Source organism: Lithobates pipiens, unplaced genomic scaffold (assembly GCF_037356315.1).
Source record: "Lithobates pipiens isolate NorthernLeopardFrog02 unplaced genomic scaffold, aLitPip1_a1.2 Scaffold_16, whole genome shotgun sequence".
Classification (NCBI taxonomy): domain Eukaryota; kingdom Metazoa; phylum Chordata; class Amphibia; order Anura; family Ranidae; genus Lithobates; species Lithobates pipiens.
Window position 1 is genome coordinate 314,976,633 of NW_027507748.1, and position 25,051 is coordinate 315,001,683.

The 25,051-nt window shown below is 44.3% G+C and overlaps 1 protein-coding gene across 4 annotated transcripts in view; it reads right to left on the minus strand.

The window, feature by feature from the left end:
- LOC143982705 (EF-hand calcium-binding domain-containing protein 4B-like) overlaps positions 1–25,051 on the minus strand; it is a 196,243-nt gene that overhangs the window by 167,492 nt on the left and 3,700 nt on the right. For 3 of the 4 annotated variants that reach the window (XM_077481651.1, XM_077481650.1, XM_077481648.1), the window contains exons 1-2: positions 13,476–13,637; positions 5,866–6,067 (exon numbers count right to left, since the gene is read on the minus strand). In XM_077481651.1, the coding sequence (XP_077337777.1) occupies positions 5,866–6,051 (186 nt within the window). In that variant the 5' untranslated portion in view covers positions 6,052–6,067; positions 13,476–13,637. Of the gene's footprint in view, positions 1–5,865; positions 6,068–13,475; positions 13,638–25,051 lie in introns of those variants that run through there. The other variant, XM_077481649.1, reaches the window with a different exon arrangement.

Sequence of the window (25,051 nt, forward strand, 5' to 3'; positions counted from 1 at the left end):
CTGGTTTAATAACATACGGTATATCTGCATACAATGATACCTTGATGCTGGGCAGATGAGCAAAAGCTATGCTTGTAGAATTTAGCATTCTCCCGTGAAGTGCATGCACAGGCTTCAGCGTATATATGCAGAATTTATTAACAAGCATGATATGCTATGTAATGTACTCTCTAACATAAGCCAGACCTTGGCAAGCATAAAATAAGCATGTGATTTTCTTTATGTTTTTGTCTAAGGCATGATGTCCAAATCAACTTTTAACATTCCTAAGTTCATACTATTAATATCATACTATAGCATAGATGTGCGTTTTTATTGTATGTACACTTTCCTGCAATTCAGTGGCGCAAACAAACTGAAAAACTCTGCAAAAAAAAAACCCATCTGTGCTCATCAAACGCAGCCACTGTGCAATCAAACGCAGCCACTGTGCCATCAAACGCAGCCACTGTGCCATCAAACGCAGCCACTGTGCCATCAAACGCAGCCACTGTGCCATCAAACGCAGCCACTGTGCCATCAAAGGCAGCCACTGTGCCATCAAACGCAGCCATTGTGCTATCAAACGCAGCCACTGTGCCCATCAAACGCAGCCACTGTGCCATCAAACGCAGCCACTGTGCCATCAAACGCAGCCACTGTGCCATCAAACGCAGCCACTGTACCATCAAACGCAGCCACTGTACCATCAAACACAGCCATTGTGCTATCAAACGCAGCCACTGTGCCCATCAATTGCCGCCACTATGGCCATCAAACACAGGGCCAGGATGGTACAAAAGGCAGTCTATATGTCTAGGAGGAAGCATACACCATTCCAAAACCAGCAGCTGTAATATTTCATGCCATACACAGAGTGGTGCACTGACGCACCTCGTACATGTGAGTACCAGGGGGATTGTTTTTATTTGTTTACTAAAACGTTTAAAGCGATATCACATTATCAAGTCTTTTTATTTGCCGTTATTTGATACTGCGTGGGAAGCCCAGGATCCTGTCACCATTATAGAGCCCAGGGGTGGTTCACAAGCGTGTATTGACTGAGCATAATTGCTAAGTCACACGCTCCAAAATGAGAATTCAATACCTAGGGGGTCACTGGAATAAGAGCACAAATGCATGATCTGCAACACCTGCCAGTCATTTCTGGACACATCAATTTATAAGCATGTCAGCAGTGCTATTACTGGAGACCACACATATTCACTTTTTTTCAACAAGCCTGTCACAGTATTGTTTATAGAAAGACTTGTTTTTAGCACAATAGCACTTTTTGTAGGTAAAGTGGGACTAATGTTGTTCCCTATATACCACCGGACACTATCTTTGTTACAAAGCACTTTGATGCACATGAGCACTTTATTATTAATGTTTTTAGTTTACATATTTATTGTTTTATTTTTGTCATCTATGTCACATATGTCACTTACGTCACATTAACACTACATGGGTTTGTTTTAATTTTCAGCAGGCATTTATTGTGTGATATTATAAAGTTCAAACGCCGTCACTGTGCCCATCAAAGGCAGCCACTGTGCCCATCAAATGCAGAAACTGTGCCATCAAACGCCTCTACTGTGGCCATCAAAAACCTCCACTGTGCCCATCAAATGCACCCACAGTGCCCATCAAATGCCGCCACTGTGTCCATTAAATGCCGCCACTGTGCCCATCAAACGCTGCCACTGTGTCCATCAAACACTGGCACTGTGCCATCAAAATGCTCCCACAGTGCCATCAAATGCTTCCACTGTGGCCATCAAATGTTGCCACTGTGCTGTGTTGGTGGGGCAGCGGGTCACGGTGGTGGGCGGCGAGCGATGTCCTCGATGTCTTATTCTCCCATCCTCTCCTATGATTGGACACCTGATAGGCTTCCAATCACAGCGCCTGTCGTTTCAGCCGGGTAACAGACCCGAGCACCTGATTGACGGAGAGGCTGTTCAGTGTTAGGACAGCGAATATTCATTCGCTTTTCTAACACAGCTGGGTGAACTGCGAGCGCCAAGCATGATGCTCACTGTTTACCTTTTTTTGACGCCTTATAGAGCCTATGGCTCTAATCAGGTGCTTCAAAAACACCCCCTGCCGCTGTAATTCAGGCGCCTGAAAAGGTCTCACTATACGTGGCAGGCGTGAGTGCGTGCCTGATAGCCCCGCCAATTAAAGGGGACGAACCCATTTGCCCACCACTGCCATTATGCCAACGTATATCGGCATACAGCAGTTGGCAAGTGGTTAAAGAAGATTTATACAAAGCGATGAAGCCTATAGCAGCAAATCTGCAATTGATTGCTATAGAACAAAAGGATACAAATGTGTTACTTCACCGTCTATAACTTTTTTACTCTTTGCTCTGTCTATGACATAAGCCTGGCAATGTTTTATCAGTTATTTCATAATAAGTCACAGTAGAAGAAAAGAGTGGAAACATGTATTGCTGCACCTTCTACCTGAGGACAAGGACAACTGTCAATGCAATGTAGACTTATTCCAGCAGCCAGGCGTCAACTCAATTCCGGTGTTCATTCATTCTGCTTTTATGCAGATTGATATATATGAATATGGAGATGCAGTTAAAGTATTTCAAAAGCCAAAACTTGTTTTGCTTTAGTGTTGAGAAAGTTGGATTAACTATGGGGATTCACTTTTTTACAGTATATTACCCCTATTGGGGAGATTGACCTTCACTTCCTGCCCCAGAGACCCAACAGGAGGTGAGAGATATCACATTTTCCTCTTCTTGAAGATTTGTCACTGGAAAATGTATATTTTTTAAATACTTTACAAGATTTTAAAGATTTTCTTCTCCCTATGTTCTGTCCCAGTCACAATGGTCAGGACATACAGTATGTGGCAGAGGGTCAGAGGGTTTGAGTCTTATCAGCTGGGACACAGCCAGCAATATAAGTGAGGTAAGGGTTTTGACACCTCTCTACTGTGGGCAAAGATAAAACAAGTTTTAGCTTTAGATAAACCGTAAGGCTCCATGCACACTGCCAAAAAAAAAAAAAAAACTTTAATTCTTTAATTCTAGCTAAAACGCTGTTTTTTTTCCCACTCCTAGTGCGCATGGAGCCTCAAGCAGAACTAAACTCTCTTAGCCAACATTAACTATTTTTATTCCTTATGCTTGTAGCATTAGTAAATGGGTAGGAAGGTATATTGTATTTACTTGTTTTAAACTTTTTTTTTTTTTTACAGTTCTTCAGTTACCTCCAAGTTTCTGGCCTAGACCTAAACTATGCCATGCATGCTAGGAATCTTCATGGGCATTTTTTCCTTTCATCTGGAGGAGGGCTTTGTAAACTAAGCACACCATCCTGTTTTCAAGCCTGAGCTAAGAGCAGATGGATTCCAAGAAGTATATGCTACAATGAATCATCTGCCCTTACTCGAGATGGCCGTAGCTAGGGATGCTAGGGGGTGTTTTCTCAAAGTGATTTTTCAACAAAATAAAGCATGGAGACATGGATGAGTGGGGCAGTTTGTTATGAATATTAAAAATGGATTAAATAATGTTTTCAGTTTGTGGTACTCACATACAGTTTTGTAAGTCATCTGGTAAGAGTTAAGCCAATGCACATGCACCAAAACTGCGCTGGTTCAGCAGGAACCGGATGAGTTTAGTTCTGTGTGTACCGCTCTCTGTTCAACAGAAGCCAGTCATTGGACTGGCTTCTGCCGAACAGTCCTGCTGGAAAACCAGCATTTAATGAGCATGTGCAGCCATTGGGCTGCAGTGCTGATCAGTGTATTCTGATGAGGGGGGTTCCTGTTGTCAGAATACAATGTCTTGGGGGAGATCCCTGCTTCTGTTGATGCAGGGATCTGTCAGTTTTTTTGTCATTCAACCCACTGATTTCATGGAAAAAAACTGTAAAAGCAGCAATTAAAAAAAAAAGAAAGAAAGAACATTAGTAGCTATTTAATCTGTCATCTTAGAGTATTATAGCTCTAAGGCTTCATTCACACGGCCGTAAAACCGATGCTGATGTTAATAGACATGTGTTTTCTAGGAGAAAATTTCCTGCGTAAGGATCAGTAAAATACTTGTGTATAGATGGGTTTAAACACGTAAAGACGCGCATGCGTACATAATGATAATTCGTTTTTCCCCTTTTTTAGACCTAATTTGCACACTTATAAACAAACATACATGTGTTTATACACGTAAGCGTGTAAAGAAAATGTTCTTCCTTGCATATTTTTGGATTATGTGTTACAAATCTGAATGCAGTGCATGTTTATGCACCTGTGTAAATGGCTCCATTGAAAACAATCCATCTGTGTTTAGATCCGTAATTTATAAAAGAAAAAAAAAAACACTTGTATATGAGGTTTTTTTACGGCCGTGTGAATGAAGCCCAAATTTCTGAGTGCAAGATCTCTGAATCTAACAAAAGTTACCTAAACCCTAACCACATACATTTTTCCAATAAATAACTGTAACTGGTTTACACAACAATGTCGACTTACCAAGTACAGTTATGTCTACCAACCAGCTGTAGCCAGGTCAATATAAAGATGATTTTTGACTGGTCGCTAGCGATAACTCTGCTTCTCTTACAGCATGGTGACTTTGTAATTAGCACTGTGGCCAACCAATGTTGTGATTATGGATTATTGATCAAAAATACTTACAAAAAAAAACACTATATTTGGGTATCACCCTCTAGGTAGGTAGGTGCTAGAGGTAGGATTTTTGTAGGACAGACAAATTTAGGTAGGCTTGGCTGGCAGACAGGCCTGTTTGTTTTTATTAATCTGGGCGGTAAGTGGCTCAGGGTAGCAGATGGTGACTCACAGGCAGCATCACTGAGACCTCCCTCTTCTTTTTAGAGTTTGCTGCAAAGTTCTGGAAAGAGAGGAGGAGAGGAGAATTGGAGCTGCCTGGGGTGTTTTAGGGAGCCCTGACCAATCCCCAACCTGGTTTGCCAAGGGGAAACCCCTCTTTAAATACCTAGGCTTGGAAGGAGTTTTCGGGTGAATGAGCTGGAGTGAGAGAGTATGGAGGATGTTGGAGCTTTTGGGGGAGCCCCCCACTCTGGGGGGGTGACTTTGGGCCTTGGTTTTGGATGCAGTTGGGAACACATTCAAGAACACGTGAAGAGCTCCTGGACCGGAGGCAAAAGAGAGAGCAAGGAGAGGACAGTGGAAGTGAGCACTGCTAAGAGACTCCAGGGAGGACTGCTAGTCACAGCCAAGAGGGCTGGTGAGTGAAGCAAAGTTGGGAGGACTAGGGAGGCATGCCTGAGAGGACTGGGAGCTTGCAGTCTGAGATGGGTGCAGAACCATAAATGTGGACGGTAGTGAAAGGGGCAGTGCAGAGAGGCAGCTGCAGCCAGGAGGGCTGGCAGGGCCTAAAGATGGCTTACTAGGCTCAGTAGCCATGTGTAGGACAGCTAGCACCAGAGACCTTCTATTTTTCTACACTATAGGGGCCTGCGGACCCTGCCTGCAAAGGGCAATTGCTAATAGCCTGGCTGAGCCATTGTCAGGCCTAACCACTTTGTGCTGGCTGTGCCTGAGGATTAGAGATAAAGCGATGTGCTGGAGGAGAAAGGAGTGAAGATTAGAGAGGAAGTGATGTGCAGGTGGAGAAATGAAGAGTATATACTGGGTTGTATATAGTTGTCCCAAGCAAGTTCTACCAATTCTACTGGGCATCCCATATTTCCTTTACCCCATCCAGGTTCAATCCCCTCAATAAAACAAAAAACAAAGAAAGCATATGTCTCTGAGTGTTTGAGAGGTGAATGCCGGGCTGGGCAGGGTGACAGACAATCCAAAATGTCAGCAGTCCTTACGGGGGTACCGCTTCATTTGTATGAATTGAATAAATTATATTTGAAATAACTGTACCTCCATGTCATCACGTGTGATATATACTTTACTACTGGTCTCGTCTACTGAGAACAGAGTTTGAATCTTTTCTACTATTTCATTAAATATAGGGTCTTCTTCAGCTTTCGGACTGGTCTCAGGCTGTTGGTCCATCAATATTTGCCTTCTAGAGGATCCCATCTTTCTACCCCTTGACCTCTTCATGGTGTATAAATGGGTGCTAGAGAAAAACAAATGAGAAAGGTTAGTGTCTTCCATAAGATATGATGGCAGATCATCACATCAAACTGTATAAAACAGATGTGTAATGGCAGTCCCGCTGTCTAAACGAGAAAAAAACATCTCATGTATGGCCAGCTTTAGGCTTGATTCACATATATGCAAAACAGATGCTTTTTTTAATGATCCGATTTGCATAAAATGTGAATCAGACCGTCTTTCAATGAAGCCGGTTCACACATGTCTGGGATGGCCGGGTCCATTTCCAAAAAGGGTTCTGTGCGATTTTGGGTCTGGTTTATGTGCAAATTCAAGTAAAAATCGCACCTGAACCAGTGAACAAAAACCTACCGGACTCCAGACTACAAACCGCAGCCGGACAAGTGTGAACCTAGCCTTACACTGGAGACGTTGATTTACTAAAGAAGAAGAGGTTATTCAGTGCGCAAAGTTAATGTTTACTAATCTTAGTAAATAAGGCGAATCTGTGTTCACCTTGAATAAAGAATCGTGTATAGAAAAAATAAATAAATAAATAAAAATGTAGTCTATCTTGTATAATTGTATAATTGAAGTGAACCCAACCATAAGTGAACATTCTACTGCTGAGTTAATTTACAAAAGAACTCAAGATGGTTTTGCAGGAAAGGAAATGTTCACTTTGCAAAGTGAATGTTCACTCAAATTAGTTAAATTGATAAAAGGCCTTTTTTTTTTTTTTTAAATAATAAACATTTTATACTTACCTGCTCTGTGCAATGCTTTTGCACAGAGCAGCCCTGATCTTCCTCTTCTCAGGTCCCTTACCAGTGCTCTGGCTCCTCCCTCCTGCTGAGTGCCCCCAGAGCAAGCAGCTTGCAAAAGGGGCACCCATGCAGGCTCGCTGCCGAGCTGCGGCTCTGCGGGTCCATTCACACACAGAGCCATGGTTCAGCCCTGTCCCCTCTCCTCATTGGCTCACTGGCTGTGATTGACAGCTGCTCTCTCAGTCAATGAGGAGTGAGAGTTGCCGGAGAGCCAAGGCAATGGTGTACATCTCTTGATCGCGATGGGGCACAGGTAAGTATTAGGGGCGTTGCTGCACAAAGAAGGTTTTTTTATTTTCATGCATAGAATGCAGGAAGGTAAATAAACCTTGAGCCTTTAGAACCACTTTAAATGATATGAAAAATGAATGTGTCTATAAATGTGACCTTTAATCTTTGAACTCTTGGATAATCCATCAGTGTTATACTGCTCAACACCTATACCATCTTGGTACAATGTTTCCCAAATAATGTGCACCATATAACCAGTACAGCTAGACTTCGTAACCTCTCACTTTGGTTCTTTGGCCCTCTACCTTGTCAAACTATTGTCTTGATGTTTCATGTTCAGTCTTTACTCATAACTCTTGCTGTTTTATGTTAGGGGACTGCACATGCACTGTGACAATAATCTCTTTGGTTGACTGTTCATCGTATATGGCTATGTACATTATTTTCTGTACAACTCTTATGAAACTATTGAAGCATAAATTAGTTAATGTGAAGTTCTGTTTACATACATCAATCATCCAATCACATATCAGCAAAAATCCTGTTTCCTTTTCTATCTTGTACAACATGATTGAGCAATCAAAATGAATTTAGCTTCACTAAATTAAGCTGATTATATTTACTTCTACAATTTTTAAAGCGACGATTCTAAATTTCTTTAGTAAATCAGCCCAAAGGTGTGTACAGTAAGGCCGCGTACACACGCGCGGACTGTTCGCCCAACTTTGTCCGCTGAACAGTGTTTGGGCGGACAGTCCGCTCGTGTGTGGGCTTTCAGCGGACAGTTTCAGCGGACAGTTTGACGGACAAGGTTTTTCGGAAATTCCGTAAAACTGTCCGCTGAAACCTTGTTTCAGCGAACAGTCCGCTCGTGTGTAGGCTTGTTCGTCAAACAAAGTTGCGCGCATGCTCAGAAAGGATTTTCACGCCGAAAGCTATAATGCAGTGTATAGGACGTCGTATTTTTCGTCCCGTCGTACGTGCCGTTCACGTCATCGCGCACGGTTTCAGCAAACTGTTGGTTCGTCGTGTGTGGCCATGTCCGTCCATGCTAAGTTTGAGCGGACTGTTTGCCGAAACTGTTGGACGGACAAAGTTGGGCGAACAGTCCGCGCGTGTGTACGCGGCCTAAGTACAGCCCATGGTGGAAATGCTGACCCCTGAGATAGGTTTAGTCAAAAAGTGAAATAGAGTGAATATGAGATTGCCTGGATCTGGAACAAGGGCTTTTATTGTATATGTAAATAATAACTCTATCTGTCAGTATTTTTATCATCATGACTCATTTAGTATGTTTTAAAAAAAAAAAAAAATACAGTAAAACTTTGGATTGCAAGTATAATTTGTGCCAGAAACATGTTTGTAATCCAAAGCACGTGTATAATAAAGCGAAATTCCCCATAAGAAATAATGGAAACTCAAATGATTCGTTCCAGAACCGTTTATTTATGGGTCCTTCAGTTTATAGTCCATATAAAAAGATTTTAGCAATGTGATAGGTTGTGTAACCATAAAATGTCCATCTACAAATGGCAGCCCCCACAAGGGGATCAGAAGCAAAATCCAGCAGAAGCTACAGAGTATAAAAGAGAAGAGAGGCGCCTCTAAGTGTAGCAATATGGTTACATTTATTGAAGGTACAACATTTAGCAAGTCACATTGTTGATGATTCAAAGAGGCCCATCTAAGTAAGCAGGCCTCTTGGGTAAAGCTGTCCACATCGACCATACCTTGCACCGCCGCCTCTTACCGCTGTCAGTCTGCAGTCGTGACCAGGAAGACTACCCTGCAGTAGAGTGATCTGAAAGCGAGGCTCATGGGTTGCAGCATGGAAGGGACGATGCTAATGGCTATACGGGGGATGGTCTATGTGGACAGCTTTACCCCCCAGATGTCTACATACTTAGATGTGAATGTTATAATCATCAACCATGTTGCTAAATGTTTTACCTTCATTAAATGTAATCATATTGCTACACTAATGCCGTGTACACACGACCGGACTTTACGGCAAAAAAGGTCAGACGGAATAATTTCATCGGATATTCCGAGCGTGTGTGGGCTTCAGCGGACTTTTTTTTTTTTTCAAAAAGTCTGACGGACCTAGAAATAGAACATGTTGTAAATCTTTCTGACGGAATCAATTCCTATCGGGAAAACTGTTCATCTGTATGCTAGTCTGACGGACCAAATACGACGCAAGGGCAGCTATTGGCTATTGAACTTCCTTTTCTTGTCCTGTCGTACATCATCGCGCTCAAAATGAACAGACATTGGTGTGATCGTGTGTAGGCAAGTCCGTTTGGTCGGAACTCCCCCTAAACTGCGTCGACAAGACCGTCAGAGTTTATTCTAACGGAAAGTCCGGTCCTGTGTGCGCGGCATTAGAGGTGCCTCTCTTCTCTTTTAGACCCCTTTCACGCTGAGGCGCTTTTCAGGCACTTTTTTCAAGCTAAAAAAAAGCACCTGAAAAGCTCATGAAAAACTATTTCCATTAAAATCAAGGAATGTTTTCACACACGGGCAGTGTGCTGGCAGGGCGGTGAAAAAAACACCCCTCTCCATTGAAATGAATAGAAAGATCTTCAAAAGTGCCTGAAAAGCTCTTCAAAAGCGCTCTGTGTTTTACTGCCCGTTTAGAAGTGCCTCAGTGTGAAAGGGGCCTTATACTCTGTTGTGACATGACACTACTTGTATATCAAGTCAAAATGTATTTAAAAATTTTGCTTGTCTTGCAAAACGCTCTCAAACCAAGTTACTCTAAAACCAAGGTTTTACTGTAATTGTCATTGAAACTTTTACAATGTGTCTTACCTGAAGTTCCTGGCAGAAACAGCATTGTATGTACCAGACAATGCATGCAGCAGCAGTTTGTCAGCCTGCAAGCGTTGATTGGATGCTGATCAGCAGCTGGTTTTTCAGCATGCCCATTTCACAGAAGCCAGACAGGTTGCTGTATACATCAGGGGTAGGCAACCAGTAGCCCTCCAGCTGTTGTGGAACTACATTTCCCATGAGGCATTGCAAGGCTGGCAGTTACAATTATTCCCATAGGCATGATAAGACTTGTAATTCTGCTTCAGCTGGAGGACCCCAGGTTGCCTACCCCTGCTGTACACCCTGGTTGAATGTCAACCAGTTTCTGTTGAACCAGCCAATTTCTAGATTGTAAGCTCTAACGAGCAGGGCCCTCTGATCCCTCCTCTATTGATTTGTATTGTAAGTGTACTGTCTGTCCTGATGTTGTGCAAACTTTTGGCGCTATATAAATCCTGTATAATAATAATAACAGTAGATATGCGGCCCATGTATACCAGCTTTAACAATCAACTGTTAAGGCAGGCTGACAAGTCTGGTGCTAATTGCGAAGCAGTGGTTTAGTATTGTCAGCCTACAATAAGTAATGGGGCTACTGGCAGATGAAATGGCGAAGAAACACTTTGATAAAGCAAATTGTATATGCTGAGGCTTGATGCCAGGCACATTGATTAAAAAATTAAATTTGATTTAAGGCCAGTTCAAACCATGCCCACACAGGAATCGCACAGGAACTAGCTGTGTGTTCTTGTGCAATTCATACTGCATACAAAGCGCACTTCATTTGCAATCTGCAGTGGGTATCAATAATATGCTAATGACACCTAAAACACAGGTCGCAAACGCAGTGTGTTTGCCTGCACCGGACCGCATGGTATAAAGGTACCATACAATCTGGTTGCAGTGCATTTAAAATAACTGGGCTGAAATCACACCGCACAAAACCACATGTGAATCACACAAGAACATACAGTACATTCCTGTGTGATTCCTTTGCCGGCATAGTGTAAACCGGCCCTTAGCCCCTGCACGCACAGTCAGAAATTTGGATGGAAAAGGTCCAATCGACCGTGTTGTCGGATAATAACACCGTGTGTGGGCTCCATCAGACTTTTTCCGTCCGAATGTCCGACCAACAAAGTTTGAGAGCTGGATATAAAATTTTCTGACAACATGATCCGTTTGGACTTTTTCCGATCGTTTGTAGAGAATTCCGATCGGACAAAGTGCCACACATGCTCAGATCAAATTAGGAGACCAAAGCTATTGGCTACTAGCCCGAAGGCAGTTCCGTTGTAATGAACTAACGTCACCTTGTTAAGAACGATCGGATTTTCCGATAACTTTGTCCGGCAGTGTGTATGCAACACCGGTTTCGGACAAAATCTGTTGGAAAAAATCAGACGGATTTTGTTGTCGGATTGTCTGACCGTGTGTACAAGGGCTAAGGGGTTATATGTATCTTAAGCCAAAACATTTAACCTGAGGATATGTCTAGTGAAAAGAGGACATGATTGTCAATGTGAGATTTCTTGAAATGAAGGCCTGGACACTTTAGGAAAGCATAACCAAATCCATGTAAAATAATGAAAAAGGATGGTATGAACAACCCTTCAATGTGTGTAACTTTAGGAACTAAGTATTTACATGAGCTTTGAGTGCTCCAGTGTTTTTGCTCTTTGGCTAAAGCAGTGTTTCCCAACTTGTTTTCAGTTGCGGCACCCTTTAAAATTATGCAAATCTCCAGGAACCCCAGTCTAAAATGTAGAAGAACATAAATGTTACTTATCATTGGGAAACCTGAGCCTGAAACTATGCAATTACCAACCTTGGTGAAATCACCTTCACATTGGAGTCCCCCCACCCGCGCTTTGATATCAGAGTCCTCCCTTAACGTCAGTGGCCCTCATCATGTCAGAAGTTCCCCCTTCACGTAGAATCCCTAATAAACATCAGAGTCCCCTCCCATCACCAGAGAGTTCCCCATCACAGAGTCAGAAGTCCCCCATCACATCAGATTTCTCAATCAACACAGAGTCCTCTCATCCATCTCTAATCTAAGGTAAACGAATGCCCTGTACACATGATATAATTTTCTGATGGAAAATGTATGATAGGACCTATCATACATTATGTGTATGTGTAGGCTCCATCACACATTTTCCATAGGAATTTCCATCACACAAAATTTGAGATCTGGTTCTCAAATTTTCCGCCAACAAAATCTGTAGTCGGAAAATTCCAATCGTGTGTACACAATTTCGATGCACAAAGTGCCACGCATGCTTGGAATCAAGCAGAAGAGCAGCACTGGCTACTGAACTTAATTTTTCTCGGCTCATCATATGTGTTGTACATCACTGCATTCTTGACGTTCGGAATTTCCAACAAACTTTGTGTGACCGTGTGTATGCAAGACAAGTTTGAGCCAACATCCGTCGGAAAAAATCCCATGGATTTTGTTGTCGGAAATCCTATTGTGTGTACAGGGCATTAGTCTCACGCTTGTGGCACCCGGGGGGAACCAGAATGGCACCCCATGGTGCCACAGCACCTCTGCTTGAGAAACACTGTGAAAGTAAAGTTTTCCTTACAGAAGCTCCTTCATCTTAACTCCCTTTCACTAAAGATTTTTTCAGAAATACATGCATTTTACATTACATAGCTACATAGTAGATGAGGTCAAAAAAAGACACAAGTCTATCAAGTCCAACCTATGTGTGTGATTATATGTCAGTATTACATTGTATATCCCTGTATGTTGTGGCCTTTATTCATGTCTTCATAATGTAAACCGTATATAGTAATGAAAACGCACAAATTTGCTGTTCACCGAATAGGGGCATGATCTTCTCTCTGTAGTAGTTATTAACATGATCAAGAAACAAATATATTTGGCTCAGGGGTGCAAAAACAATGAATGATTCCATTGTGATTCTTGTGAGATATGAATTGTTGCCAGGCCATAACATGAAACTTTAATATAAATGCCTAAGGTAGTCGTTTTAATTGGTTGTTCGGTTGTAGAACAACATTAGGACAATGGAGCCTTTTACAAGCATTCTGGCTCAAAGACAACGCCGAATCCAGGGATCTGAGGTTATGACACAGGAAGATTTATTTCAGGTTTTGATCAAGAGAGATATATTTTATAACATACATTTATATTTTAGTGGGTATTTGGGGGGATTTAATTATAGTGATGACTAGTATTAGCCATGGCATAAACTGATGTGGATGAAACATCAAGTTTAATTCAAGTTGTTCTTATAAATTGCAGAAAGTCCAGCTAGACTTCAATAAACTGGAATCTAATTAGCCAGATTTATTTGCCTTATTGCCCCCTTTCTTATTAAATAAGTCCATTAATGCTGCTCACAACAATTTTAGTACACTTCATTTCTGTAAAAGCATGTTCATCAAGATTGTGTGCATTGCTAGAATGAGATCAATGTACAAAACTGACAAAAATCATAAGACGTTAACTTCTGAAAGCTCCTAATGTACAGTTTTTTTTTTTCAGTTAGCTAGTTTACATTAATGGGTATAACATACCTTTTGCAGACGGAGAATTTTTTTTAGGTGATGGATTTAAACTGCGGTCTTTCAGGTATGTGGAAGTATTCTCGTTTAGCTAGCTGTGCACGTTAAATTGTATTGTGTCATTTTCTTACTTAACTGTGCTTTTCCGTTCTTCGCCTGGAACACTGGTGTGGCAGTCTCATAGTTTCCTTTTGTAGGAGGAAGTTGGTCATGACTAATAAACACTGCAGTCGTTTCAATGCACAATGTACGTTTACATGGGAACAGCTCTATATTTTATGAACATATAGATACACCTCTGGGGAAGGTTGTATTTTGTTATGGTTGTGCCAAACGCTTCTATGAAACATATACCGAAAGGCTGACAATTGCTTAACTCTGAAAGCTGAACTCCAAACAGATATTAAATATGCAAATGAAAGCATCCCTGTATTCACTAATACATGGTTTGTATTTTTTAAATGCAAGCAATGTAAGCATGGGAATTTGTCATTTTATAAGCCGTTTACATTATTTGTACAGCAGAGCTCTGGCCAGGAGAGAGATAGTAACAGCAAAAGGAGCCAATCAGCTGTGCTGCAGTGCTCATTTGCTAACAAGGCCCATGCTCATAGAAGGTGAGAGCAGAGTGTTAGGAAGAAAGAAAAGGAGGAGGATATCTGCACGGTTTATGAGATATGCCTTGTCCCCTGCATGTGCTGATAACATCGACACATGCGCACAGGGGCAAACTGAAGCAATGGCACATATGTGCCATTACTTCAGTCTGTGTGTTGTTACCGGAGGTTCCCGCGTGCATGCACGGGAGTGACGCCATCACGGAGCCGCAATACCCGGAAGTAACCCCCAGGAGAGATGACGCTGGCCGGAGGGGGAGACAAGGATGGCTGTGGGGGCTTCAGTCTCGGGTAAGTAATTCTTAATGAGCTAGTATGCTATGCATACTAGCTCATTATGCCTTTGTCTTTTTTTTACCAGGGTTTACACTTTAATACTATTTTAAACTTATTTACAGTACAATATATGTGGTACACAGCTCAGTGCAATATTCCCTATGGATAAAAACAAACTTATTCACACATCTGGTAGGATCAATCTCAAAGAAATAGATAAAGCTCATAACTAAGAAGAACTCAGAGTCACCAGCTGGTCTTGTCCAGAGGTGTTAATAGAGAGGGTGAGCTGTTGCAGTGCCTTGGTATTCCAAAATAGTGGTTGCCAAGCCATAGGCCCCACAAAGTTAGCCCCTCCAAAGAGGTCAACACTATTCTTCCACCTTGGCCTGCTCTCTTTGAAAAAGAGTCATTTCCTGTTTCATGGGGGTATAAGTACAGGAAGAAGACAGGGCATGGGGTCTTTTTGAGTTGGGGGCTGGACACCAAACATTGAAGGATGCAATTGCCGGGCTAACATCAGTTACCTCTTAGCAGGACCCCTGCAGAGGACTGTGGACTCAGACTATTCTTTATGCCACTTGTTGATGGCTGTCTTACCAGAGAAGGTATGCCCACCATAGCATTTAGTTGGGAAGTGATAGCAAGGAAATATTTTAGAACTGTTATTAATTCTATAGATGAAGGGAACTGTTACTTGAATCAAAGCATTTAATGGTTAAGTTGCTATGTCTGGCCTGATCTTTTGTGAAAAGAAATGTGGGTTGAGTGTGACAATGCTCCGGGGAATGGAGAGTGAGTAGTTCAGGTTAACCCATCAGGAATTTAAGTGAGTGAAGTTATGGAAAGGAGGAGCAGCTAGCTTAGAAGTTGAAGCGGAGGTGGTTGCAAAGGTAGGGTAGTCCAAAATTTAGGATGTGCCCCTCCAAGCAGTTGGGCCTCTATTCTAGGGCTCCTGAGAAATAAAACCAGTCCCAGGGACCCAACCTGGAACCATGAGAAGCAAGGCCTTGCAATGTGTGCCATGGCTCCCCTCCTAGACTTTGAGCTGAAAACAGTAAAGTGCTAGGTGGTAAAAATGTCAGTGGGGAGAGAGTGTTCTATGCTGTCACTCCTGAAATCTCTCTGTAGCCGGTACAAGGACAGGAGTCACTGGCAGGGAAAGTAAGAAGATGCTGTCCTTCCTTTTGTGAGGCCCAGGGTGGTAATGTGGCCTCCAGCCATGAGTAAATGATAACCCACATGTTAATATACTGCTCCCCCTACACCATTTATTCCCCCCCAGCTCCATGGCTATGGGCAGGTAAGACCTATCAAGGGCAGTAACCCCTTCTTACAAGCTCCTTCTTGTCAATATGCAAAATATAATGTTATATTTGACAAGGGAAAATAAAATATTGTATGGCCTATATTAGTTACATTGATATTCCTAACTACCTTTTTTTGGCAATCCTGTGCATTCCATTCCATGTGCAGCATTTTTCAGTGTCTGATGTTTACAGTGTATTCAAAAAAATAATATGAGTGTGATAATTATACTCTGTGCAAAGCTTTTTTCAGTTGAAACTGACAGTATTCATCACTGGGGCATGCTAACTGAGCAATTAATTGTTTACACACACACGGTAGACACCAACCCATTTTAACAGAAACACACAAAATTCACAGCAGCCTGTTTCACTCACAACCATGCCCAAACAGGAATGTAACAGAGGTTAAATTACAGTAGCTTCTTCAAAGAGCAAAAGTTATTTATTTCTAGTTAGAGCATTCAAATTTTTTATAAATATTATGCAAAATGAAAAGAAAACAGTACAAGTTTTTTTTTTAAAGAAAATACTTTGTAAAAACAGACATAAGCAACAATAAAATAAAAGGGCTTTAAAAGTGAAAAATGGTTACATGAAGTCTGCCTGACTTTTGGTTCAGTGCAGAGTTCAGCTCACTTGCAATCTGATGTTCTCAAGAGTCAATGGCCCTCAGAAAAGTGACTTTAAAAACCATAGTAGTTCCGGTGGTAAAGAACAAGAGTCCAGAACTGCTAATGAAACAGCTTTTTCTAGACCCTCGAGAAGTTGTTGCACATGTATTAACTTCAAAGCAAAGGGTCCAATGGGTGTGTCATGCATGTGAAGGAGTATTTTATTATGCACGGTGGACACTTCTATCAAAAACCAGCATATTTTTTAGCAGAAGGAAATTACAATTTGTTTTACACCATATATGATATGAATTTATTGTATATTACTCTTTGGAGGTCTAATGTGTTATATTAGCCTTCTGGATTCTGTAAATTAGACACATTTGGTGTGCAACTGATTGGAATCTTCATATTCATTAGTGTAGTCACTTTTTTTGAAACATAACTACAATACTGTAAGAGTTACTAAATATGATATAGATTTGAAAATCCTAGTTAGCACTGGTGAAGTTGATTTACTTTAAGTAGAATTTTACCCATAACAATTTGATAAAAAAATTTACTTTAGCACATGTTGCCCTCTTTTGGGGGTAGGTTATGAACCCCCCCCCCCACCAAATAGGATATTGCTCTAAACCTGTAGATAAATAAGAGCACCTGAACCTTTGCCAAGTGCAAGAGTAGGGTTGATATTAAAGTTGGCAGTAGGGATGGCCGAACGGTTCGCCCGGCGGTCGTTTCGCGGCGAATTTCGGCTGTTTGTGGTCCGCCCGATCGGCGGACTATTGCCGCCGTTCGCCCGGCGGACTTCCGTGTTTACTGTGTGAAAGAACGTTGACCTATGATGACACATCCATCATGGGGTACAGGACAGCCAATTGAGAAATTACAGCACATGGACACTTGGACATTCCCCCTAACTTATAAATAGACCCGATCCGGCGTCCATTTTACATTCTTTCGTATGTCACTATAGGGAGAGGTTGCTGTGTGGAGCAGGGAGAGACTGCAGTGACCCAAATCGCTAGCTATTAGGTCCATAAAAGTTCTTTTAAGGACTGGTATCATGGTATAGGTGTTAGGTGTAGTTGAGGATATAGGTTTGAGGCACTGCTGTGCTAGTGATTGTTGCAGCAGCCTGTCTTTTGTCAGTGTAGAGAGAGGGACAGGACGCTGTGTGCAGCAAGGACAGTCAGTTTAATCATTAGCTGTTACTATTAGGTCCACAAAAGTCCTTTTCAGGACTGGTATGGTAAAGTAGTACAGGATATAGTTTTGAGTGCTATTCAAGTTCTTGTTCCAGCAGCCTGTGTTTTGTCAGTTTAAATAGGGACAGGCAGGAAGCTGTGTGTGGCAGTGAGGGACAGTCAGTTTAATCAGTAGCTGTTACTATTAGGTCCACAAAGGTTCTTTTCAGGACTGGTATGGTAATAGGCTTGTACACGTAAAATTTTCTTTCTTCCAAATATAGAAAGAATATTATACTTGACTGCTGCCCTTCTGCTGCAGTAGTCCTTTATGAGTATAGGGACTGAGGTACACTCTGCTAATCATTCACAACCTACTAGTTCCACAAAGGTCCTTATAAGGACTGGTAAGGTATAGGGTGCTACAGTACATAGGGTTGAGTGAGGTACAGTCTGCTATTCCTTAAGGACTGGTATAGGTCCACAATATATAGGGTTGAGGTGCACTACTGCTGACTGCTGCCCTACTGCTGCAGTAGTCCTTTATCAGTATAGGGACTGAGGTGCAGTCTGCTAATCATTCACAACTAGGGATGAGCCGAACACCCCCCGGTTCGGTTCGCACCAGAACTTTTGAACGGACCCCAAATTCGAACGAACTTTAGAACCCCATTGACATCTATGGGACTCGAACGTTCGAAATTAAAAGTGCTAATTTTAACGGCTAATATGCAAGATACTGTCCTAAAAAGGGTTTGGGGACCTGGCTCCTGCCCCAGGGGACATGGGTCAATGCCCAAAATGTTTTTAAAAATGGCCGTTTTGGCGTGAGCACTGATTTTAATGATGATTAAAGTGAAAAAAAAGTGAAATATTCCTTTAAATATGGTGCCTGGGGGTGTCTTTAGTATGCCTGTGAAGTGCCACGTGTTTCCCGTGTTTAGAACAGTCCCTGCACAAAATGACATTAAACAGAAATAACATCATTGAAAACTGCTTGCGGTTTTAATGTTATATCTGGTTCCTGCAATATGGTTGAAAACCATTGAGAAAAATGGCATGGGTAGCCCTCCCTGCCCATGACCAGCCCCTTTGGGTCTTGTACGCATATCAAGGGGAACCCTGTACCCATATTAAAAAAAGGAAATGCGTGTGGCCCCCAGGCCCTATATACTCAGAACAGCAATATACAGGCGGTGCAAACAAGACAGGGACTGTGTAGGTTTGTTGTGTTAAGTTGAATCTGTTTGTAATTTTCAACTGGTACATTTTTAAAGTGTTGCTCCAGTCAAAAAAACTATTTTTAAGCTTTTTGGAAAACATAGGGAAGGGTTATCACCCCTGTATAATTTGTTTTGTCGTCCATCTTTTTCCATCTCACTTGCTGTTGTCTCCTTCCGTTTGCAAGTAGGAGATGTTTGTAAGTTGGATGTTTGAAAGTAGGGGCCTGCCCTATATGCTCTGCAGAAATGGCAGAACAAGGTGTTGGTTTTGCCACAACATTGTAAGCCCTCAAAGTGACTCTTGCTGGGCGCTGGAGCGCCCTGCTGTGAACGATTATATCAAGAATTGTAATTACATGCCATTGTTGAACAGTGGTAGAAAAATTGACCTTTGGTGGTTGTGGTGCTGGTGCCACAACACTATAAGTCCTCACAGTTACTCTGGGTGGGCACAGGAACGGGCCCTCCTGTGAAATATTATATCAAGAATTGTAATTACATGTCCCTGTTAAACAGGGGCAGAAAAATTGGGCCTTAGGCACTGGTGCTGTTGCCACGACACTGCAAGCTCTCCCATATACTCTAGTTTTATTGCAGGAATTAGCCCTGCTGCAAAGCATTGCATCAAAAATTGTAATTAAACGCCCCTGTTAAACAGGGGCAGAAAAATTGGGCCTTAGGCACTGGTGCTGGTGCCACCACACTGCAACCTCTCCCATATACTCTAGTTTTATTGCAGGAATTCGCCCTACTGCAAAGCATTGCATCAAAAATTGTACTTAAACGCCCCTGTTAAACAGGGGTAGAAAAATTGGGCCTTAGGCACTGGTGCTGGTGCCACCACACTGCAACCTCTCCCATATACTCTAGTTTTATTGCAGAAATTAGCCCTGCTGCAAAGCATTGCATCAAAAATTGTACTTAAACGCCACTGTTAAACAGGGGCAGACAAATTGGGCCTTAGGCACTGGTGCTGGTGCCACGACACTGAAACCTCTCCCATATACTCTAGTTTTATTGCAGGAATTAGCCCTGCTGCAAAGCATTGCATCAAAAATTGTACTTAAACGCCCCTGTTAAACAGGGGCAGAAAAATTGGGCTAATGGCATCACCCAGAACCAGAAATGTTCTTCCAACATATCAGCGGAGGAGGAAGAGGATAGACAATCAACATAACAGGACAGTCACTCAGCATCAGCATAGGCAGTCTTGAAGGGAAATTATTCGGTTACATCAGCTTCAGGTGCTTGGTAGCTGTGGGTGATCCAAGACTGATTCATCTTGATGAAGGTCAGTCGATCAACTGATTCGGTGGACAGGCGCACCCTGTGATCGGTAACAAAGCCACCAGCAGCACTGAAGGTGCATTCCGAAAGAACGCTGGATGCAGGACAGGCCAGTAGCTCAATTGCATACTGTGCAAGCTCTGGCCAGTGATCCATCCTCAAGACCCAGTAAGCCAGAGGATTTTCGGTGGGAAAGGTGTCCAAGTCTGACCTTGCCCCTAGGTATTCCTGCACCATGTAAATCAGACGCTGGCGATGGTTGCTGGAACCGATCATACCTTGGGGCTGCAGACTAAAAAATTGTCTGAACGCATCGATCAGACAGCCACATTGTCAACCGCTCCTTCTGACCGATGCCTCAGCAACACGTTGTCCAGGACCAGGAGTTTGTAACCTCCCAGTCTCTGGGAACGCGCTGCACAGACCTTTCTGCAAGGCCTCCCGGAGATGTCTCATCCTCTGCTCCCTCTGCGATGGCAAGATAAGGTCGGCAACCTTACCCTTGTACCGTGGATCAAGGAGAGTGGCCAGCCAGTAATGGTCCCTCTCCTTGATCCAAAGAATACGAGGATCCTTCCGCAGGCTTTGCAGGATCGGGGAGGCCATGCAGCGTAGGTTAGCTGAGGCATTCGGTCCGGAGTCCTCTGGGTCACTAAGGGCAACATGATCCGCAGCTACCTCCTCCCAGCCACGTACAAGTCCACGTGTTTCTTGGGACTGTAAATCATCCCTACAAGACTGCTGCTGCTGCTGATGCTGAGTGCCAGCCTCCACCTCCATGCTGACACAATCATCCTCCTCCTCCTCTTCCCCCTCCTCATCCTCTTCTTGTGTGATGGGTGGGACAGCAGGAACACTGTCTGGATAAAGGGGGCCTTGAGAGGCAAGGAAGTCCTCCTCTTCCTGCCTCTGTTCTGCCTCAAGTGCCCTGTTCATTATTCCACGCAGCGTATGCTCCAAGAGGTGGACAAGAGGTACAGTGTCACTGATGCATGTACTGTCACTGCTCACCATCCTTGTGGCCTCCTCAAACGGTGACAGGACAGTGCATGCATCCCCGATCATGCCCCACTGGCGTGGTGAGAAAAAACCGAGCTCCCCTGACCCTGTCCTGGAGCCGTAGTCGCACAGGTACTCATTGATGACCCTCTGCTGCGCGTGCAGCCGCTGCAGCATGGCCAACGTTGAGTTCCATCTGGTGGGCATGTCACATATAAGGCGGTTCTTGGGCAGGTTCAACTCCTTTTGGAGCTCAGCCAGCCGAGCACAGGCATTAAATGATCAGCGGAAATGCACACAGACTTTCCTGGCCTGCTTCAGTACATCCTGTAAGCCGAGTTACCTGCCCAAGAACCGCTGCACCACCAGGTTAAGGACGTGAGCTACACAGGGCACATAGGTCAGTTGTCCCTGTCGGAGGGTGGAGAGGAGGTTGGTGCCATTGTCACAAACCACCATTCCTGGCTTAAGCTGGCATGGCGTCAACCACCTCTCGGCCTGCCCCTGCAGAGCTGACAAAACATCCGCCCCAGTGTGGCTCCTGTCCCCCAAACAAACCAGCGCAAGCACGGCATGGCATCGTTTTGCCTGCGTACTTGCGTAGCCCCTGGAATGCCTACGGAGCACCGCTGGTTCTGAGGACAGAGCACTGGAAGAGGCCATGGAGGAAGAAGAAGAGGAGGGGGTGGAGGAGAGAGGTGTGTCACAACCAATAGTAGCATTTTGGAGGTGTGGTGGCGGAACAACCTCCAACACTACTGCACCTTGTCCTGCATCCTTCCCAGCTGCCAGAAGAGTGACCCAATGGACCGTGAAAGACAGGTAATGTCCCTGTCCATGCCTGCTGGACCAGCGAGGCAAGGACATTGCCTTCCACATGCCGGTAGAGAGCCGGAATCGCTTGGGGACCTGCCACTGAGGAACCGCACATTGTACAAACTCACGGAAGGGGGCCGAGTCTACCAACTGAAAAGGCAGCAGTTGAAGTGCTAGCAATTTAGCCAAGCTAGCATTCAACCGCTGGGCATGTGGATGGCTGGGAGTGAACTTCTTTCGCCGGTCCAGCAGCTGGGGCAGGGACATTTGCCTGCTATAATCGGACATGGGTGTACCGCTAGCAGATTTCCCGGATGCACTTGGCTGTGACACACCTAATTCTACACCTTCATTCCTCTCAGAGCAGGTTTCAGAGAGGACTGAAGGTCTAGTGGGGTTGGAGATGCCAGCTGATGAGGAGCAAGGAGAGGTCCGCTTTGTTCTTTGGTGTGGGTCTTTGAGGTACGCTTGCCAAGGAGCTGCATGGCAGGTCAACATATGTCTGGTCAAGCATGTGGTGCCCAAGCGGCTGATGTTTTGGCCACGCGAGATACGCTTGAGACATATGTTGCAAATAGCAGCGGTGCGATCTGATGCACTCGTCTCAAAAAAGGCCCACACCAAAGAACTTTTAGAATAACACGCAGAGGCAGCGCCCTGCACAGGCGGAGCTCTGCGGTGTGATTCAGTCGGTGTGCTGCCCCTAAGCTGGCCCCCGGAGGGCATCCTGCCTCGTTGGACATGTGCCTCCTCCTCCTCCTCTCTCCTACCAGGCACCCACGTGGAGTCAGTGCCCTCATCATCCCCTCCCTCTTCATCGCTGTAGCAAACCTGGCAGTATGCTGCAGCTTGTGGAACATGACTGCCAGATTGCTGTCCTTCTTGAGCATCCCCTCTCTCTGCGCTCACGCTACTGCCTTCCTCTAGCTGAGTGTCATCATCAGAGCCCACAAAACACTGGGCATCCTCCTGGAGCATGTACCCAACACTGTGCTCAAAGAGTTCAGGAGACTCCTCAGGAGGACGTGGTGGGTCTAGGGAAGGAGTCACTGATGATGACATTGAGAGGAGGGAAGACGATGCGTTGGCAGCTGCTTTGCTGGTACCCTGAGACTGGGTGAGAGAGGATGAGGAGGATGAAGAGGGCTTGGTCATCCATTCTACCAAGTCGTTGGCATGTTGCGGTTCAACATGTCCAGCTGCCGAAAAGAAGGACAAGCGTGTCCTATGGCCACGTGCTGATGACAATGCACCGCGTCCACGACCAGCACTGTTGTCTCTAGACACAGAGCCTGCTTGCCCTATTTTATTGTCTCGCGCCTGTCTGCCTCTCCTTGCTGGCCTTCCAGACATGGTAATGGCCTGAAGGGAGTTGGGTAAAACAGCAGTGTAATGGAGTCACACAACACCCACTAAGCCCTGCAGATGGCTCTATTAGAGAACAGCAATAAACGGTAGATACAGGTGTATATTGTGCTGGAGTCACACAACACCCACTAACTCCTGCAGATGCCTTTATTATAGAACACCAGAGATAAAGGGGTATACTGTAATTGAGTCACACAACACCCACTAAGCCCTGCAGATGCCTCTATTAGAGAACAGCAATAAAGGGTAGATACAGGTGTATATTGTGCTGGAGGCACAAAAAAAACACTAACTCCTGCAGATGCCTTTTTTATAGAACACCAGAGATAAAGGGGTATATACAGATGTATACTGTGCTGTGCTGGAGGCACACACAACTTCCAATAACTCCTGCAGATGGCAAGTGGGCTCAAATAGAGAAGAGCTATGTAGGTGGATATAGCGGTGTGTACTGGGTACAGAGCACGCAGACAGCACACACAAGCTCCTAACACTACTGACTGCAAGCTCTATTATAAAAGATAGATCACTAGCTATATAGGTGAGGTGAATATAGCGGTGTATACTGCGGTCAGGGCACACAGACAACAACCACTACACAACAGCAAGATCGAAAATCGTCCGAAAACGATCGGTGTGTACTGTGTTGAAGGTACACAGAACACCCACTAACTGCTTCAGACGCCAACACACTACACTAGGCCGCCGCGCTTGCGGCCTTATATAGTGTGGGGCATGTACTACACAGCCTGAGCTATGATTGGCCACAGGCATCCTGCCTGTGGCCAATCATGGCTCTCCTCACTGCTGGCGCTGTGATTGGCCAAGCATGCGGGGTCACAGTGCATGCTTGGCCAATCATGAGCCAGCAATGCACTGCGATGACGCAGTGCATTGTGGGCCGTGAGCGCCACATGAATTTGGCGCGAACGGCCCATAACGTTTGGAATTTGCCGAACGGGCGAACAGCCGATGTTCGAGTCGAACGTATGTTCGACTCGAACACGAAGCTCATCCCTATTCACAACCTACTAGTTCCACAAAGGTCCTGATAAGGTCCTGATGAGGTACAGTCTGCTATTCCTTAAGGACTGGTATAGGTCCACAATATATAGGGTTGAGGTGCACTACTGCTGACTTCTGCCCTACTGCTGCAGTAGTCCTTTATCAGTATAGGGACTGAGGTACAGTCTGCTAATCATTCACAACCTACTAGTTCCACAAAGGTCCTTATAAGGACTGGTAAGGTATAGGGTACTACAGTACATAGGGTTGAGTGAGGTACAGTCTGCTATTCCTTAAGGACTGGTATAGGTCCACAATATATAGGGTTGAGGTTATCCTGGATGACATTATCCTGGATGATGAGCAGGAGCCAGGCCACCACACCGCTTCCAGTTTAGTGCAAATGGGGGCCTTCATGCTCCAGTGTTTTAATAGGGACCCCCGTATAAAAAGCATAAGGGTCAAGGGCCAGTACTGGGTGGCAACGTACTTAGACCCCCGGTACAAACACAAAATGGCGGAAATGTTACCGCCGTCACAGAGGACTGTCAGAATGGAGCACTTCCAGGCCCTGCTTCGAGAAATGCTGCATTCTGCTTTTGCGTGCCCTGGCAGAGGAGCAATTCCCACTCCCAGAGAAGGAGTTGCGGGTACCAATCCAACAGCGCCTGCAAGAAGAGGCCGGTTTGAAGATGTGTTGGTGACTTCGGATATGAGGTCATTCTTTCAGCCGACCCATCGACAGGTGTCATCCGGATCCAGCATTAGGGAACGCCTAGACCGTCAGGTGTCCGACTACATCAGGTTAACGGCCGATGTGGACGCTCTGAGGAGTGATGAACCCCTGGACTACTGGGTGGGCAGGCTTGACCTCTGGCCATAGCTTGCC